At 42.8% G+C, this 17,863-nt stretch overlaps 1 protein-coding gene across 1 annotated transcript in view; it reads right to left on the reverse strand.

Annotated features, from left to right (window-relative positions):
• Positions 1–10,808: 10,808 nt before the first annotated feature.
• AOC1 (amine oxidase copper containing 1) overlaps positions 10,809–17,863 on the reverse strand; it is a 30,630-nt gene continuing 23,575 nt past the window's right edge. Inside the window, exons 4-5 of the mRNA XM_030195630.1 lie at positions 17,159–17,291; positions 10,809–11,414 (exon numbers count right to left, since the gene is read on the reverse strand). Coding sequence (XP_030051490.1) covers positions 11,139–11,414; positions 17,159–17,291 — 409 coding nt within the window. The 3' untranslated portion in view covers positions 10,809–11,138. The remainder of the gene's footprint in view (positions 11,415–17,158; positions 17,292–17,863) is intronic.

A 17,863-nucleotide genomic window follows, 5' to 3' on the forward strand; every position in this document is an offset into this window, starting at 1 on the left:
ACCGATTCCCACTCTTCTTTCTTACACAATTATGTATGTTCTGATCTTCCACTCGCATGGATTTCCTCATCCTGGCCTTCTTACACTGAATCCCCCATCCAGCCCCTATTCCATTGACTCATTGCTCTCCCAGCCCTCACCCTGGTATCCGCCCCCCCTCCCCCCCATCCTGCCTGTTCATACACACCAACTCCATGCTCTCACGTTAATTCTTCCATTCTTTCTTTTCTCACATTGACTCCTGGCTCTCCCAGCAGGTTTTCCATCAAAAGAAGGAATATGGAAATTACCCAAAACAGAAAATAAATAATAACTGAACAGCCAAAGTCTTCGCTGGGGGGGGGGGGGGGGGGGTGTTGATAAACTTGTTGAACGTGAGTAAACCTAAAACCAGATGTGTACATAGAATGGAGGCAATAGCAAACTTTTGTAAATAAAATGGTGGTTTATTTTATTCTTTTTGTTTGGTTGTTTTTGTATTTTTAAAAAATGGCACTCAGTAGCCGTTACTATGCAGAAACCTGTCTCAGCATGTCTCTGAATGCAGAATGGAGAGATTTTGTAGAAATAAATTAACTCTGTTATTTAAATGACTCAGCAAAGCTGATAATAAAATTATTTGACCATCTACACAAGTTAACGGTTGACTGGAGTTTCTTCTAGGTGCCTCTTAGGGAATAGGAATGTTTGAAGGAGGTTTTATGGTGATAATAAAATGAAAGAACTTGTAAAGGAACATTTTCCCCCTGCCAGAGCATCATGTTCCATTCCCCTGTAAACCACTTCTGAAAGGCATAATTCTTGATCATTAGAGGAACATTATAAACCATACTTCCAAAGCGTTATACAGAGGGAGAGAGAGAGAGAGGCAACATTTAGCACACTCCAGTTGGAAACCCAATCAGAACAATCCTAGGGCTTTTATCCCTTCTAGGCAGGTCCTGAAAAGGCAAATGAGAAAATCCACCCTCGGGTGCAAGGGCATTAGTGACACCTGGGTCACACACATATACTTCAAAGCGTTTCCACAATGGCATTTACGTCTACTTTGGGTTACATATAACTGTGGGTCTGGGCTTGGATGGTGTCCAAAACCATCTCAAAATTCCAAGAAGTTCCATTGTGGAGCTTACACTTTCATTTGGGTCCCTTTATGTATCGAATTGTAGAAAATCCACCAGTTATATGTGTAAGTGGTGCTATTTACACATGCACGTTGCTGAATTTTGCTACTCTTGTTGGAGTCTACATAGTTGGTTAAGTCACTCCACTGCCAAGGCCTTGTATTTTCTTGTTAGACATACTGCATTCCACCAAATATGTAGAGCTGGATCTGTATTATCACGCCAGTTATTAATGACTAATTCCATTGGTAAGGACAGTAACAGTCATACTTGCTTCATCCTTGGTTATCAAACCCTTAGGTAATAAATCTTGCATACCCTGGCCCACACTACTGACCAGAATATCTGTACACTGGCTCAATAATACAACGCATGCAGTAAAGTATTGATTATAACAAAACAGCGAGGATAACCAAAAGACAGGCCGAGGTGATGCAAGGATGAATGCAAGACCACTTCCAGTGAAGATATCCACTTTAATGAATATCACCCTCAAAGAAGTATAAAGTCCAAGTTATATATCCATGAAGTTGAAGACAAGCTTATGCATCCATGTAATGGAGCCCAAAGACTCAACACAACTATGTTTCGGTGAAAATGCCTGCGTCAGGAGTCGTATAATCCAATAGGATACATTGATGTCATCAACTCATCAGCTTCAATGGAACAAGTGAAGGCTTTTGTTGTCTAGGATGTGTATCACAATGAACGATAGCCTTTCTGAGCACAACTACACATCCTAGAGAACTTACGCCTTCACTTGTTCCATTGACGCTTATGAGTTGATGATATTGATGTATCCTATTGGATTATATGACTCCTGGCACAGGCATTTTTGCTGAAACACGGCCGTGTCGAGTCTTTGGTCTCCATTGAGTGTTTTGTTCTCCAGTACATGGATGCATGAGCTTTTCTTCCACTTCATGTAGAAGATTTTACATTTCCTTGAGGGTGATATTCAAGTGGGTACCATCACTGGAAGTGATCTTGAATTCATCCTTGCATTACCTTGGCCTTTCTTTTGGTTATCCTTGCTGTTTTGCTACATTGATTATTGCGTGAGAATCTTCTTCTTCTTCTTCTTTTTTTTTTGTAAAGTATCGATCTCCTTGAGGCATGGCCATTATGTACTTATGTGGTTAAGTGCCAATATTCAGCACTTAACTGGCTAAGGGGCCCTTTTACTAAGCCGCAGTAGGCTCTACACGCATGCAGCGCACACCCAAATGAGACTACCACCAGTCCGGCGCCCCCCCTTCCGGTAATTTCAGATTTGGCGCACTCCCATATTGCCTGCATGAATTATTTGTTTATTTCCTCCCACACACACCATTTCCAGCAGTAATTGGCAGTTGGCGTGCACTGACTGGTCAGTGTGCATGTAGCGTGTGAGTCCTTACCGCTGGATCAATGGGTGACGTTAAGGGCTCAGGCTGGTTTTAGATGCACGCTGGTTTCAGTTTTACCGCATGCCCTTTTCCCGTCACATTTAAAAAATCCCTTTTTCGCTTACATAGTAAAAACTGGCCCAGTGCGTGTATACACTGCATACCACTTTTTACCGCAGCTTAGTAAACCAAATTGGACCACATAAAACCCATTCCTTTCACACATAACCAGATATGGCAGTATTATTCAGTGCAAGGTGTAGGGACAATGGTGGCCCCTAAAGATCTGGCCCCCATCATCATTCTGCTTTCTTTTTTTTTTTTTTGTTGCTACTTGCTGCTCTGTCTCTGCCTCTTTACCTAAGCTTGCAATAGAAAAGGGGAAGTGGAATGGGGGGAGGGGGAGGAACAGCCGCATGCTTGAAGGACAAGGCATCTCTCAATAGACAAAGAGAATGCTTCCTTGATGATACCCTGAGTGAAAAGATTGCAGGTCACGGTGAGCTGGTAAGAATGGAATTCATTGACACCTGCTGGTTTGTAGTGTCCTGACCCCTCCTTCAGCTCATTTGTATTATCCAAATTGGCTCTGACTTATAAATTAGTGAAGCCCAATGGGCTAAGGGATAGCCAGATGCACAAACCCAGGTATTCAGTGCCAGTGCCCAGACATGATATGGCATTGAATACCCCAGGCATAACACCAGCAGCGGCCAAAATAATGCTGACTACTGCCGGATGAATATTTACCTTATTACACTCAGGATAAACTGCCTAAAATAAAAGAGAACTTAAAAATCTCATGGACATGGACTATCACAACAGCAGAATCAGCAGGTAGAGAGACAAATTGTTATCAGATTTGTAAGTTCCAATCCCCAGGGCAATTCTTTGAGTTCAGGTTCTACTGAAATGCTATAATTTGAAGTCAGTAGGAGAAACAAGATAATGCTGATGGATGAACCCTCTCATAACATCAAAGGAAGTGATGGAATCCTGTGTGCACAACTTCCTGCCCAGCTGGAGAACAGTAGTCAGTCTTGTATCACTGTGTTAAATGCTTGCTTTCACACAGGAAAGCAAGCATGCAAGCATGCAAAATGTATCAATCTAGTACAATAAAAATTTATCACCTTAAATTCTTATTTTGTTTTTGTATATTGAGCATTTATTTCTACAATTTCAAGTGGACAATGAGAGCAACCAACATACTGAATATCCAACAGAACTCAGAATCGGAGGACTGTAGTTGGTCTCCTGAGTTGAATGTTCAATATAACAGTTATCACATGGGCTCAAGAGAAGGGCGCCCATCTTTCGACATAAATCGGGAGATGGGCGTCCTTCTCTCAGGGTCACCCAAATCGGCATAATTGAAAGCCAATTTTGGGAGCCCTCAACTGCTTTCCGTCGCGAGGACGACCAAAGTTCCTGGGGGCGCGTCGGAAGCATAGTGAAGGCGGGGCTGGGGCGTGCTTATCACATGGGCATCCTCGGCAGATAATGGAAAAAAGAAGGGCGTCCCTGACGAACACTTGGCCGACTTTACTTGGTCTTTTTTTTTTTATGACCAAGCCGCAAAAATGTGCCTTAAATGACCAGATGACCACCGGAGGGAATCGGGGATGACCTCCCCCTACTCCCCCAGTGGTCACTAACCCCCTCCCACCCTAAAAAAAATGTTAAAATATTTTTGCCAGCCTCAAATATCATACCCAGCTCCATGACAGCAGTATGCAGGTCCCTGGATCAGTTTCAGTGGGTACTGCAGTGCACTTCAGGCAGGTGGACCCAGGCCCATCCCCCCTTACCTGTTACACTTGTGGTGGTAAATGTGATCCCTTCAAAACCCACCACAAACCCACTGTACCCACATCTAGGTGGGCACCCCCCTTCATCCCTAAGGGCTATGGTAGTGTTGTACAGTTGGGGGCTCAGCACACAAGGTAAGGGAGCTATGCACCTGGGAGCTTTTTCTGAAGTCCACTGCAGTGCCCCCTAGGGTGCCCGGTTGGTGTCCTGGCATGTCGGGGACCAGTGCACTACGAATGCTCCTCCCATGACCAAAGGGCTTGGATTTGGTCGTTTCTGAGATGGGCGTCCTCAGGTTCCATTATCGCCGAAAATCAGGGACGACCATCTCTAGGGACTACCATCTCTAAGGTCGACCTAAATGTGAAGATTTGGGCGTCCCTGACCATATTATCGAAACGAAAGATGGCCTCCCATCTTGTTTCGATAATACAGGTTTCCCCGCCCCTTCGAGGGACATCCTGCGAGGACACCCTCAGGAAAACTTGGGCGCCTCGTTCGATTATGCCCCTCATAGTCATCCAGATTCTTTCTGCCCTGTTTTTTCATGTTTAACATTTTTTATTGATTTTCTAATAATCTATTACAAAAAGCTGATTGTGTCCTTTGCCAATATCAGAACAAGTGTAAAGGACCAGGTGCCCCAGAAACACACCATAAGCATATTGTTATGGTACATCAAATCCACCCCCCCCCCCCCCTCCACCGCCGCTCCTCCAAACCCTATCCCCCCTTTCACACCTGCCCTACCCCTTTCCCTGGAGTATTCCTACCCTGATTACACTTCTGGATTATTTAGTATAGCAGTCTGCACTCAAGGGCTGCCCTGTCTTTTATATAACTGAGGAGTCCTTTTACTAAAGAACATATGAGTAGCCATACTGGGTCAGACCAATGGTCCATCTAGCCCAGTATCCTATATTCCAAACAGTGGCCAAGCCAGGTCACAAGTACCTGGCAGAAACCCAAATCGTGGCAACACTCCATACTACAAATCCCAGGCCAAGCAGGCGTCCAAACCTTTTTTAAACCCAGATACACTAACTGCTGTTACCACATTACTACTACTATTTAGCATTTCTATAGCGCTACAAGGCATACGCAGCAAAGAGTTCCAGGACTTAACTATTCGTTGAGTGAAAAAAATATTTCCTCCTATTTGTTTTAAAAGTATTTCCATGTAATTTCCTCGAGGGTCCCCTAGTCTTTGTACTTTTGGAACAAGTAAAAAAAATCAATTTACTTCTACTCGTTGTACACCAATCAGGATTTTGTAAACCTCAATCATATCTTCTCTTATCTGTCTCTTTTCCAAGCTAAGCCCTTTCTTTAGCCTTTCCTGATACGAGAGGAGTTCCATCCCCTTTATCATTTTGGTCGCTATTCTTTGAACCTTTTCTAATTCCGCTATATCTTTTTTGAGATACGGCGACCAGAACTGAACGCAATACTTAAGGTGCGGATGCACCATGGAGCGATACAAAGGCATTATAGTGTTTTCGGTCTTATTCACCATCCCTTTCCGAATAATTCCTAGCATCCTGTTTGCTTTTTTGGCAAGTGGGGTAAGGGTGGAGAATGGACATGGAGAGCGAACAGTAGGTAGCCTGCGGCACATTCTTCGAGCTAAGTGGCATGTGCAATTAGCGCAGGTCCACTTAGAGGGGGATAATCGAACGGGGATGACCATCTCTAAGGACGTCCCGGCGAAGGGGCGGGGCATCCCGTATTATCGAAACAAGATGGGCTTCCATCTTTCGTTTTGATAATACGGTTGGGGACGCCCAAATCTCCACATTTAGGTCGACCTGAGAGATGGTCGACCTAAATGTTGAGATGGTCGACCTTAGAGATGGCTGACCTCGGTTTTCGCCGAAAATGGAAACCGAGGACACCCATCTCAAAAACGACCAAATCCAAGGCATTTGGTCATGGAGGAGCCAGCATTCATAGTGCACTGGTCCCGCTGACATGCCAGGACACCAACCGGGCACCCTAGGGGGCACTGCAGTGGACTTCACAAATTGCTCCCCGGTGCTTAGCTCCCTTACCTTGGGTGCTGAGCCCCCCAAAACCCACTCCCTACAACTGTACACCACTACCATAGCCCTTAGGGATGAAGGGGGGCACCTACATGTGGGTACAGTGGATTTGTGGTGGGTTTTGGAGGGCTCACATTTACCACTGCAAGTGTAACAGGTGGGGGGGGGGATGGGCCTGGGTCTGCCTGCCTGAAGTGCACTGCAGTACCCACTAAAACTGTTCCAGGGACCTGCATACTGCTGTCATGGCGCTTGGTATGACATTTGAGGCTGGCATAGAGGCTGGAAAAAAATGTTTTTAAATTTTTTTTGGGGTGGGAGGGGGTTGGTGACCATTGGGGGAGTAAGGGGAGGTCATCCCCGATTCCCTCCAGTGGTCATCTGGTCAAGTTGGGCACCTTTTCGAGGCTTGGTCATGAAAACAAATGGACCAAGTACAGTTGGCCAAATGCTCGTCAGGGACGTCCTTCTTTTTTCCATTATCGGCCAAGGACGCCCATCTCTTAAGCATGACCCCGTCCCGCCTTCGGCACGCTGCCGACACACCCCCGGGAACTTTGGTCGTCCCTGTGAAGGAATGCAGTTGAGGGCGCCCAAAATCAGCTTTCGATTATACCGATTTGGGCGACCCTGAGAGAAGGACGCCCATCTCCCAATTTGTGTCGAAAGGTGGGCGCCCTTCTCTTTCGAAAATGCCCCTGTTTGTGTGTCCTAAATAGGAGATGGGAAGTACGTCTGCACTCGTGAGCACAGTACTGCATGCTAATGGATATTTTAATGCGAGATCATCAAAGTGAAATACTGGACACACTCCCCCCTCTCCCCTCCCCCAATAGTTGCTGCATTAGATTTGCACATAACTCATGTTCATTTTTTATTTTTCATTAAAGCACATTAACTGCAAAATCTAATGCATTTTAGTAAAAGGCCCCCAGAGAGTTCAATGCTCCAGCAACCCCCCGTCACCCCAACTGACCCATTAATTAATACAACATGCCACAACTGAGCCTATGGCCTTTATTTAGAAATTCCATGGCACCTTAATCCAAAGCACCTTACAAAATATTCACATTATCTTAACGGTACAAAATTTGATGGAAACAGAGAAGTAGAAGAAAGGCCAGTTTCTAAAGATGGAACTAGTGGCTTGATTTGGAGGTAGGCAATGGTACAGTTTCCTGTATGTATTGTAGCAATTCATTCTATAGATCAGGGCAAAAGGTAAGAAATATGACAGATTTAGAAGAGACAGTCCGTATCAGTGGAGAAAATGTACTCAGGATGTTTGGCCAGTGGAATCTGTAATAGGAACTTTTGTTACACGGAAAACATCGCGAAGCAGGTGCAGGTGGAGAAGGAAATTACTTCAATGTATTTATTTGTTTTAAAATATTTCTAACCTGCACTATCCACAGTTCAAGGTGGGGTACAAATTATATAAATAATAATTCAGGATATTAACAAGCATATAAGACAACAAAATAATAAGAAACTTTCTTCCGTCAGTATAAAAATCATGTTTTTACAGCATCAGGATAATTTCAGTTTCCACTAATAATGTACACACAGTAGAGTCTCAATTATCGGACATAAATGGAACCGACAGGTGATTGAATAATCAAAAAGGCAGATAATACAGAAAAAGTGGATGAGGGCTAAAAGGCAGTAACAAGAGTTTACAAGCTTAATGTGCCCAAGAATCCTATCTAGTACAGCTGCCTTTTAACTAAATGTGACGCTAGGAAAGAGAAAGCAATCTGAACACACCTTACTAACGATGCTGTGATGTTACCTAGGTAAGTTGGATAATGCAAAATGTCAGATAAGCGAGACTCTAGTGCATTTAAAATTTAAACATCCTTCAGTGATATTCACATTTAGACAGACTCTCAGAGGAGGCATTCTGTGTCCTGCAGAGCCCTTAAGCAGCTATGGTATAGCTGGCTTCCTATACTTGGAAATTTAATGCCAGATCCCGGACATGGCCCAGCTGAATTTCAGGCCCTATATGTTTATTTGCAAATTTCCCCACTGGAGTTTGCACCAGCCTGGAGGCATGAACAGATTTTTTAAAAGTGCCCATTTAAGGTAGAAAGTCTCTTTGATCCCTTGTTTTTATTTCCACCATGAAGTTAAAACAAATTGTGGCCTCTCTAGTTAGTGGGTGTGTTAAGTTTATAAAATGGTCCCACTATGGAAGCAATTGTATAACTGGTCATCACAATTTAGGCATGATGATGCCATGCACTGAGCACCAAGAGGAAGTTGCAAAATCCCTACGGCCACATATGAGTGGCAATGATTCTATGTGGAAGTTACCTTGTTGGTGCCACTTGTTTTGGGCATGTGTGCATTTGAAAAATGGCTGTTCCCACTGTACATGTTGTCAGCAATTGTTGTCTAGGTATGGTCCCAGGTCCAGTTCACAGAGGCAGTGGGTTCCCAAAGAATACACAATCCACACGGGTTTGGATATATATAGACAGTATATTGTATGTACATATATAGGCTCGCAGCACTTAGTACAGGGAAATAGTACAATGCTGTATCTGTGTGTGTGTTTAGATGGAAATCAATGACAGAAAGGTAAGAATGGAGGGAGGGTGCAGAGAAAGAGAGAGAAGTGCTTAAGAAAGCAGAGCCATGTGCTCTGAGAGAGAAAGCTGTGGGGTAGAGCTGGGGAAGAAAGGGGGGGGGGGGGCCAGAGCTGGAGCTCTGGTGGCTGGAGATGGGTGTGTGCAGAGAGAAAGACAGAGAGAGAAGTGACCTGAGCAGAGTCATGTGCTTCTGCTTTATACCTCAGGAACAGAAAGAGATCAAAAAAATTTTTTCTTCCCAGCCTTTGATTTTAGCTCTTTCCTTTACCAACTCCAGTTTGTTTTCTGAAGTCAGGAAGGTGACCATTTTCACAGGTTCTCCTCTTTGAAGTCCCTAGTTCTGGAGCCTATCTGTCTGGCTTTCTTTTGTTCTCACCGAGAGCACTGCTCCCAGATGCCCAGAGAGGACATAAGTATGCTAATAAGGAGTAATTGAGAAACAACAGGGCTATCAGCCAGCTGGGCAACATTTGGTCCATTTGCTATCCTTAGTGATTCCTGAGGGAGGGGGGAGTTATCAGAAGTCAGAAGCTGGTTTAATATTAATCTGAGTATGTCAAGCTGGTTTCATATTAATTTAAGTATGTCCAGCAATCCTGACACATGTCAGCAAATACATGTGCACTCTGGTACATCTTTATATGTATTAGAGAGTTGCACAGGGACAGAAATTTCACGCATCCTGGCCCATGCTCAATGAAATCTAACCCATACCCACCTGTACCAACTAAGATCCATTCCATCCCTACCCATCCCCACAATTAATCTCCTCCATCCCCACTCGTACCCACAGAAATTGATGCTATTATTTACTTGCTTGCAGCCCTCTGTTTCCTCCCAACCCCAACAACTTCCTGTGGTTTTTTTGGACAGTATTCACTATTCAACCAATGAGTGTTCCACGCCTCAGTCTGGTGTTCCAGCTGCCTGTCTGGACATTCCAAGCCTTATTCTAGCACTCCAACGGCCTATCTCTGTACGTTCCAAGCCTCATTCTGGTGCTCCAATTGCCTCTTTTAGTGCATTCCAAGCCTCATTCTGGAGTCACCATAGATTTTGACGATAGTCCCATGGGAATCCCATGGCAACTTCTTCCATCCCCACGAGAATCGCATGGTAACTTCTTCCATACCCATGGGAATCCCATAGGTTCTGCAGGATTCCCACAATCCCCATTCCCATGCAGCTCTCTAATATGTATTTTGCAAAAGGATCCATATTTGTCAAGCCTTTTGTAAAATACAGAGAGAATTGAATACATCCTGACCTGGATGTCTTGAGTCCAATCTCAACTACTTATCTAAAACGGGTGTATGCAAATAATATAGCTGGATATTCCATCTGGCTTAGCCTTCACTTGCTGTCTATACCCAACCGATCAGACCCAGTGATGTATTACATCTCTATATCCACTGATTTCTTATGTACACACTGTGCAATTATCCAGCGTTCATGTAACCCTACCCACCACAAACTCGCTAAGCAGCAGGTTCCAACATCTGATTATACTATGTATGAAATAGTGTTTCATTAAAATCAAGGAAAAGGAAGAATAATTTAACTATTAGGATGACCAAGATATATAGCCTTAAGCCTGGTGAGGCCAAATATGCATATTCATTGTTTTGTTTCATTCCCTTTGGTCACCTGTCAGCACCACAACTCTTGGGGTCTCTGTACCTCATTCTTTATAACAGAACAACTCTTACTTATATAGCAAGGAACCTTATGACATATTCATATGTCAATCAACGTGCGTCCCATTTTCCTGTAATTCTGAGAAAGATTAAATAAGAAAATAGAGATTAATTGTTTTGCTTAACAGTGGAAGAAACTGGGAAGGGATGGTGTCCTCTGGCAATGTATTTTTTTATCGGTGGCTCAACAGAAGTTTGTATATGTCATCCACCAAGGACAGATGGTCATGATAGGTATTGGTAACCAAAGCAGAATAGTTTAGTATTGCATTTCGTTACCACACCAGCAAGGTCTGATATTATATCATCATTTCAGAAATAGCAAGTTGTAGCTCTTTGGGTGTACAGTATTAACGTTTGAACACCAACCAGACAGAATTAGTATTCTGCTTTGAAAGATGGAGGTAGAAACTGAGATGGCCAGTACTTCCGTTTCTTTCACTGTGCCTTTCCCATATGACTTGTAGAGAATACAAGCTCAGTCTGCACGATAAGTCCCATTGTAGTGGAAGGGAGTCTTGGATACACACTCCCCAATGACGTCAGGTGTCCATCGCTCAATCTCTACTTTAGAGATGTCCTTATTCTTAGGACGGACAATGACTACACTCTTGGATGGCAAAGATGGATCCTCATCAAAGTAATTAAAAGGTCGGAGGAAGAAGCCAACAGCATTTCCTGGTGTGGCTGTGTTTGGGATATCTTCAGCATGAGGGATGTGCAGGAATCCCACTGTAACCCAGGCAACGAGATCCTAGGAAGATAGGAGGATAGAGGTGGTTAATTTAATTTATTCATATTGTTCATGGTGTCCCTTCAACTAGATCCTGAAAGAAAAATACCAGGAGTAGGATGAGGTTAATTTGACTTAATATATCATCCTTTGTTCAACACAGCAGAGCGGTTTACAATCTGGTTACAAAACATGATAAAATCATGGGAAGAAAGCAATGCCAAATCACATAGAGCAGATAAGGCAAGGTTAGAAAAACCTATATCCCCTACTCCTAGATCCCCCCTCCCCAACCCAAAAGCAAGAGAGACCAGAAATAAAATTATCGAACTGAAAAAGCTTGTTTTAAAAGATACGTCTTAAAGCTGTCTTAAATCTTATGTAGGAATCTTCAGTATATAAGTTCAAGGGTACAGCATTCCAAAGTGTTGGTGCAAGGAAGAAAAAAAGTATGCTGGCGTGTAGATTCTAAGTAAGCGGACCGTGCTGGGGGAAGATGATGTCGGCTGTCATGAAGAGCATGCAACATGCTCGGCTGGGTATGAAAAATAATAAGAGATGCCAAGTAGGAAGGGACACCAGAGTGGAGCACCTTGTGGGCTAAAATGAGAATCTTATAGCAACTATGAAAGGGTATGGGTAGCCAGTGATGTTTCAGGAAAAGAGGAGTGACATGTTCACGCCAGGTTGCATGGGAAAGAACTCCAACAGCAATGTTTTGCACTGATTGCAGTCTTTTAAAATATACTGGGGAAGTCCCGCAAAGACTACGTTACGGTAATCTAATCTCAATGCCACTATAGCATATAGTGATGCTTTTTGCGAGCAAGCAGCCAAAAATGGGCGGACAGAGCAAAATTGACAAAGCTCCCAGAAACAGTTTTTCATTGAAGTAGCAATTTGCGATTCAAACGTTAGATTGCAGTCAATAATGATGCCTAAGTATCTAAGTAACTACCCCAGCTGTAAAGGACTAAAATATAAATCCACATACGCATCCAGCTTCTCCTACATATGCACGCAACTATGGAACGCTTTACCGAAGGCCATAAAAACAATACATGACCTAACAATCTTCCGTAGACTACTGAAAACTGACCTGTTCAAGAAGGCTTACCATAACGATCCATCCTACATACAAAATAATTAGACTTTACATGAACTAGACAAAGCCGAACTCTTGTCACTTAAACTGTTTAACCTCATTGCTATTAATGAAAGCTACACAATACGCACTACCACTTTACTTCTTATGTTGAAAATGATCTCCCTACAGTCGATGACCTAACTTATGTTACAACTCACCCTATCACTCAGAAACCTCTATGCAATACCATAATGCATTCCTCTTTACCGTGTATGTATGCACCTTAATGCAATACCATTTGTAATTCTGTACCTGGAAATGGCGATCGCCATTATGGCATAATGTAAGCCACATTGAGCCTGCAAATTGGTGGGAAAATGTGGGATACAAATGCTACAAATAAATAAATAAACTGACTTACCAATGCAATGAGGGAAACATTTAACAGTGGAACTGATGTGGGGATTACGGGTCTAATAATGATGGGTTTTGATGGTTTTCTCACTAGACCCAATGCTTAAAGCTGAGAACCAGCAGAGCAGCACTCAACTTTTGCTTTTCCAACCGGTGGTCATCATGAGGTCACTTTAACCCCTACTGCTAAATTTACCCTTTTAGTGGGCAATTGTATAAAAATATTTACAGGTGCCAATGGTTCTCAACCAGTGTGTTGGGACACACTTATGTGTCACCAAGAGCTGCTGGAAAGAGCAGACTAGGGAATCCACATAACTGGTCTTTTCTGTTTCATCATTACCCACAATGCTCACTGCTGCCACAAGCCTCAACGGGAAATATTGCAAGTTTGCTCTTCCCCACCCAGCAGTCACTGCCTTTCTTTGCATCATTTTCAGCAATAATGAATGATGTATAAGGGACATTTTTTTTTTTGTTCAGCCATGAACTGTAGTGTTCAGTGTGTCATAGATGTGAACATCATCTGTCAGGTGTGTCACAATGGAGGAAAGGTTGGGAGCCACTGGCATATATGTACATGTGTGCACACATACATGTGTCTATGCCAGATTTGCACCTAAATGCTATTCTGTAAATATACACGTATCTTGCATGGTGCATATTTGCAGGGAGACATGTACATGGGCAGAGCATGGGTGGGGCTTGGGCAAGATGCACATATGTACGTACCTTGTAGAATACTATTCAGTAGGTATATATCTTGAACTGTACACACATATATACCCATGTGAGACCCCCAGTGGGGGTTGGGCATGGCTGGAGGGAATAATACAGCCGGACAAAAAGGTAGAATGCAAAAATAAGTATTTATTCACAGGAACAGAAATTCCCAGGCCTGTTTCTTCACAGAGCCAAGTAGTAGTAGCCAGGGTAAACCTCTGCAGTTCAAGTCAAGCACATCACTCATACATTTACTCACAGGAATATGTGTCTTAATACTGCCCTTTAAGCTTCCCATTGTCTCTTTCCAACGTTTCAATGTTGATGTCCCATTGTTATATTCTTAATGATACTTCGATGGTTTCACAAAACTTGTACAATGTAACCCATAACCAAGTTGTAACAAATGTATTTCCATTAGTCATATCTTATTGTAAGCCACACTGAGCCCGCAAAGAGGTGGGAAAATGTGGGATACAAATGCAATAAATAAATAAATAAAGAACACAGTTATTAGTATTTATTGTCATGTACTTTCGGGCCTGTTGCTTCACAGAGCCTGAGGCATAGAATGGGGAAAATCCCCCCCCCCCCCCCGGCGATTTCAGCAAACAGCAGTAAGCCAGCCTCTGGGGGGGCAGGCTCAAACACAGTCCGCGGCTGTGGGGTTGCCACGCCCCAAACACAACTTTTCTGTTCTACTCTACTTGTCAGGTCTGACTCTGGCTGGACCGTCAGCAAATTTGCAAAGTTCAAACAATTAGCCACAAGGGTTACTTCAGCCCGATCATAGCATTGGGAATCTTCTGTCAGAGTATACACTAGGGCTTCTCCTCTTCCTTCCCTTCCCTTCCCTTCCCTGGGCCTCCCTAACCTCTACCTGACCCTGCCTTTTAAACCCCCTGGTTGTGTTTCTGCTTGCTTCCTCCTGGGGCGGGATCTGCTGTTTTAAGGTGGCCCAGGCTCATTAGAGAGGGACTTTTCTTAAGGAAGAGGGACAACCCAGGCTAGAATTCCATAAAGCAAAGTAGACACCTATGTTCCTTTGTAGAACAGGATCCCACAACATGCCAAATTGTAGTTAACCTGTTATAGAATGGCTCTTTTAGTCTATAAGCTTCTAGGGGAAGGGGCTTGCACCTACCTATGTGCAGATTGCTCTACAGCACACTGGTTAAGGGTGACAAAAGAGGGTAAATTAAACAAAGACCGAAGTAAATTTGCAAGACTTGGTGAAGAAACAGAACAAGATACAACTGTACAAGAACAGGTATCCTATAAATGTACTCAAATCCTTGCACTCAGATATCAGCAAGAAGGGAGTGCTCTGGATCATCTAACAGGTCCAGGCAATTGTGTGTTTTTCATATATTTCTATTCTTTGGTTTTGTATTATTTATTTATTTATTTGTTGCATTTGTATCCCACATTTTCCCACCTATTTGCAGGCTCAATGTGGCTTACATAATGCCGTAGTGGCGATCGCCAACATTTTCGATATGACATCTAAATCTGACTTTGGACATTTTGCAGAACATGTCCAAAAATCAGGAAGCGAACATGACCATTTCGAATCGGCAAAACGTCTATTTTTTTTTTTTTCAAAAATGACCATTTGCTAGTAGACTGGCCACACAGAGCAGTGGGGCACCCTAGGGCAGGGGCATTGCAGTGGACTTTGCATAAAAGGTCCCAGGTACACATCTCACCATTATCCCCTTATATTGTATAGTGAGCCCTCCAAAACCTATTGTACTCAACTGCACACCACTACAATAGCCCTTATGGCTGTAGGTGTCACCTATATGTGGGTACAGTAGGTTTTTGGTGAGTTTTGGATGATTCACACTTTCCACCACAAGTGTAACAGTTAGAGTGGGTTATGGGCTTGAGTCTCCTTCTCTACAATGCACTGCACCACCACTAGGCTACTCCAGGGACCTGCTTGCCGCTCTGATAGGACTGGCTACAACATCTAAGCTGCCATAGAGGCTGGTATGTACTGTTCCTTTCACATCTTTGAGGGGGGAGGGGTCAGTGACCACTGGGTGAATAAGGGGGGTGGTCATACTTTAATCTCTCCAGTGGTCAATTGGGGTACCTTTTTGTGACTTAGTCATTCTGACAGGTCTAGCTCTAAATGTCTTAGTTTGAGTCCTGGACATTTTTGTTTTGTTCCATTATGGCAGCTAAACACCCTCTAATATGCCCCATGCCTTCAACACGCCCTGATACACCCCCTTGTGATTTGGATTCACTATAGACGAACTGCATAGAAAAACATCTAAAAAATGTGTTTCAAAAATAGTGATTTGGATTTTTTGCAAGAAAAACATCCAAATGCCGATTTGTACCATTTTTTGGACCTTTTCTGTTTCAAAAATGAGCCCCCAAGTGTCACTTGTTAGGAGTATGTCTCACTCGTTTGAAGGCTCTCTCACCCTCACACTCTTTGAGCCCCTTCTCTCATTTATTAGGAGTATGTAACACTCATTTGAAGGCTCTCTCACTCTCACACTCTCTGAAAGCTCTCTCACTCACACTCTCTGAGCCCCTTCTCTCACTCATTAGGAGTGTGTCACACTCACACTCATTTGAAGCCCCTTCTCTTTCAGCTAATGCACGGATTCTGATCACTGCTGGAGAGCACGTTGCAGCTCAGAGAATTTACTCATATTGCTTTCCCTCTGTCTGCATCCGTTCAGAGGCTCCAAACAAAAGCAAATATGATTTAATGGTGCTTTTTTCTTTTGCAAAGTAATACGTACCACACTTACATTTTTCTACATTAATACCATGTATACACCAACACCATTTGTAAAATCTCACTCTTTGACCTTTAATCACACTCTTTGAGGTAGTAAATCTCACTGTTTGGGATGGCCAACCCTTGGCATCTCTGAACTGGTGATGCTCAAGGTATATAAGTACATAAGTGTTGCCATACTAGGACAGACCGAAGGTCCATCAAGCCCAGTATCCTGTTTCCAACAGTGCCTAATCCAGGTCACAAGTACCTGGCAAGATCCCAAAACAGTACAATACATTTAATGCTGCTTATCCCAGAAATAAGCAGTGGATTTTCCCAAGTCCATTTTAATAATGGCTTATGGACTTTTCTTTAAGGAAGCTATCCAAATCTTTTTCAAACCCCGCTAAGCTAACTGCTTTTACCACATTCTCTGGCAACGAATTCCAGAGTTTAATTACACCTTGAGTGAAGAAATAGTTCCTCCAATTCATTTTAAATTTACTACTTTGTAGCTTTATTGCCTGCCCCCTAGTCCTAGTATTTTTGGAAAGAGTAAACAAGCAATTCACGTTTACCTGTTCCACTCCACTCAGTATTTTATATACCTCTATCATATCTCCCCTCAGCCATTTTATAGTCATGTTACCGGGTTGGGTAATGGTGATGCTATGTGTTTTTTTTTAAGTATTGTGGCAACAGGAAATCAAAGAAAAGAAGAGCTTGCTCGGGAAGAGAACGTGTTGGTAACTCTGCTTATGTAAGTCTGTCACAGGGCAGTTGTGGACTCACCTCATTTACAATCTTTTCATTGTTGTGAAGGAAGCTTTCAAAAGACACCAGAGGCTCCCAGGGATCGTTCTGTGTGTACAGGCTGCTGCTGGTCACCTCGTTGTCTTTGTAACGTGTCACTGCCAAGGGGTATCTGTGAAAGGAAAAACAGTTGACAACTGCAACAGTCTTGATTTATTCGCTTTATATGCCACTTAGCACAATTAAGGCATTAAAATTGTTTAGAGTCATAACAATTTCAACAAACTAAAAAACTTACAGCATATATTTGATAAAAATAATATACAATTTAAAAAAAACAACCATAAAATGGCAGGCTATATAGTATATTTACTGAATATATAATTTAAATAGCCACTCTTTACAGAGTGTGGAGGAAAAAACTTCAGTGTATAATCGGTATCTTCTTAGTCTATTGAGCTGCGTACAACTGGTAGCGCTATAGAAATGATTTATAGTACTTTATAGTAGTAGAATACTGATTCATGCCCATTACGAGTCTTAAAAACCTCCACCTCCTTCATTTTATTAATTTATTTAATATTTTCCTTTTTCAAATTTCTTCTGTATAATTTCCCAACTTCTCCTTTCCTGAGGAAGCATTTATGTGAAACAGTGAAGCTCCATAGAGCCGAGCTGACAGAGCAAGTGCCAAATAGGAAGCTAAGTTATTGCTACTTTTGAAGTTCACTATTAGAGCATTAT

Source organism: Microcaecilia unicolor, chromosome 1 (assembly GCF_901765095.1).
Source record: "Microcaecilia unicolor chromosome 1, aMicUni1.1, whole genome shotgun sequence".
Classification (NCBI taxonomy): Eukaryota; Metazoa; Chordata; class Amphibia; order Gymnophiona; family Siphonopidae; genus Microcaecilia; species Microcaecilia unicolor.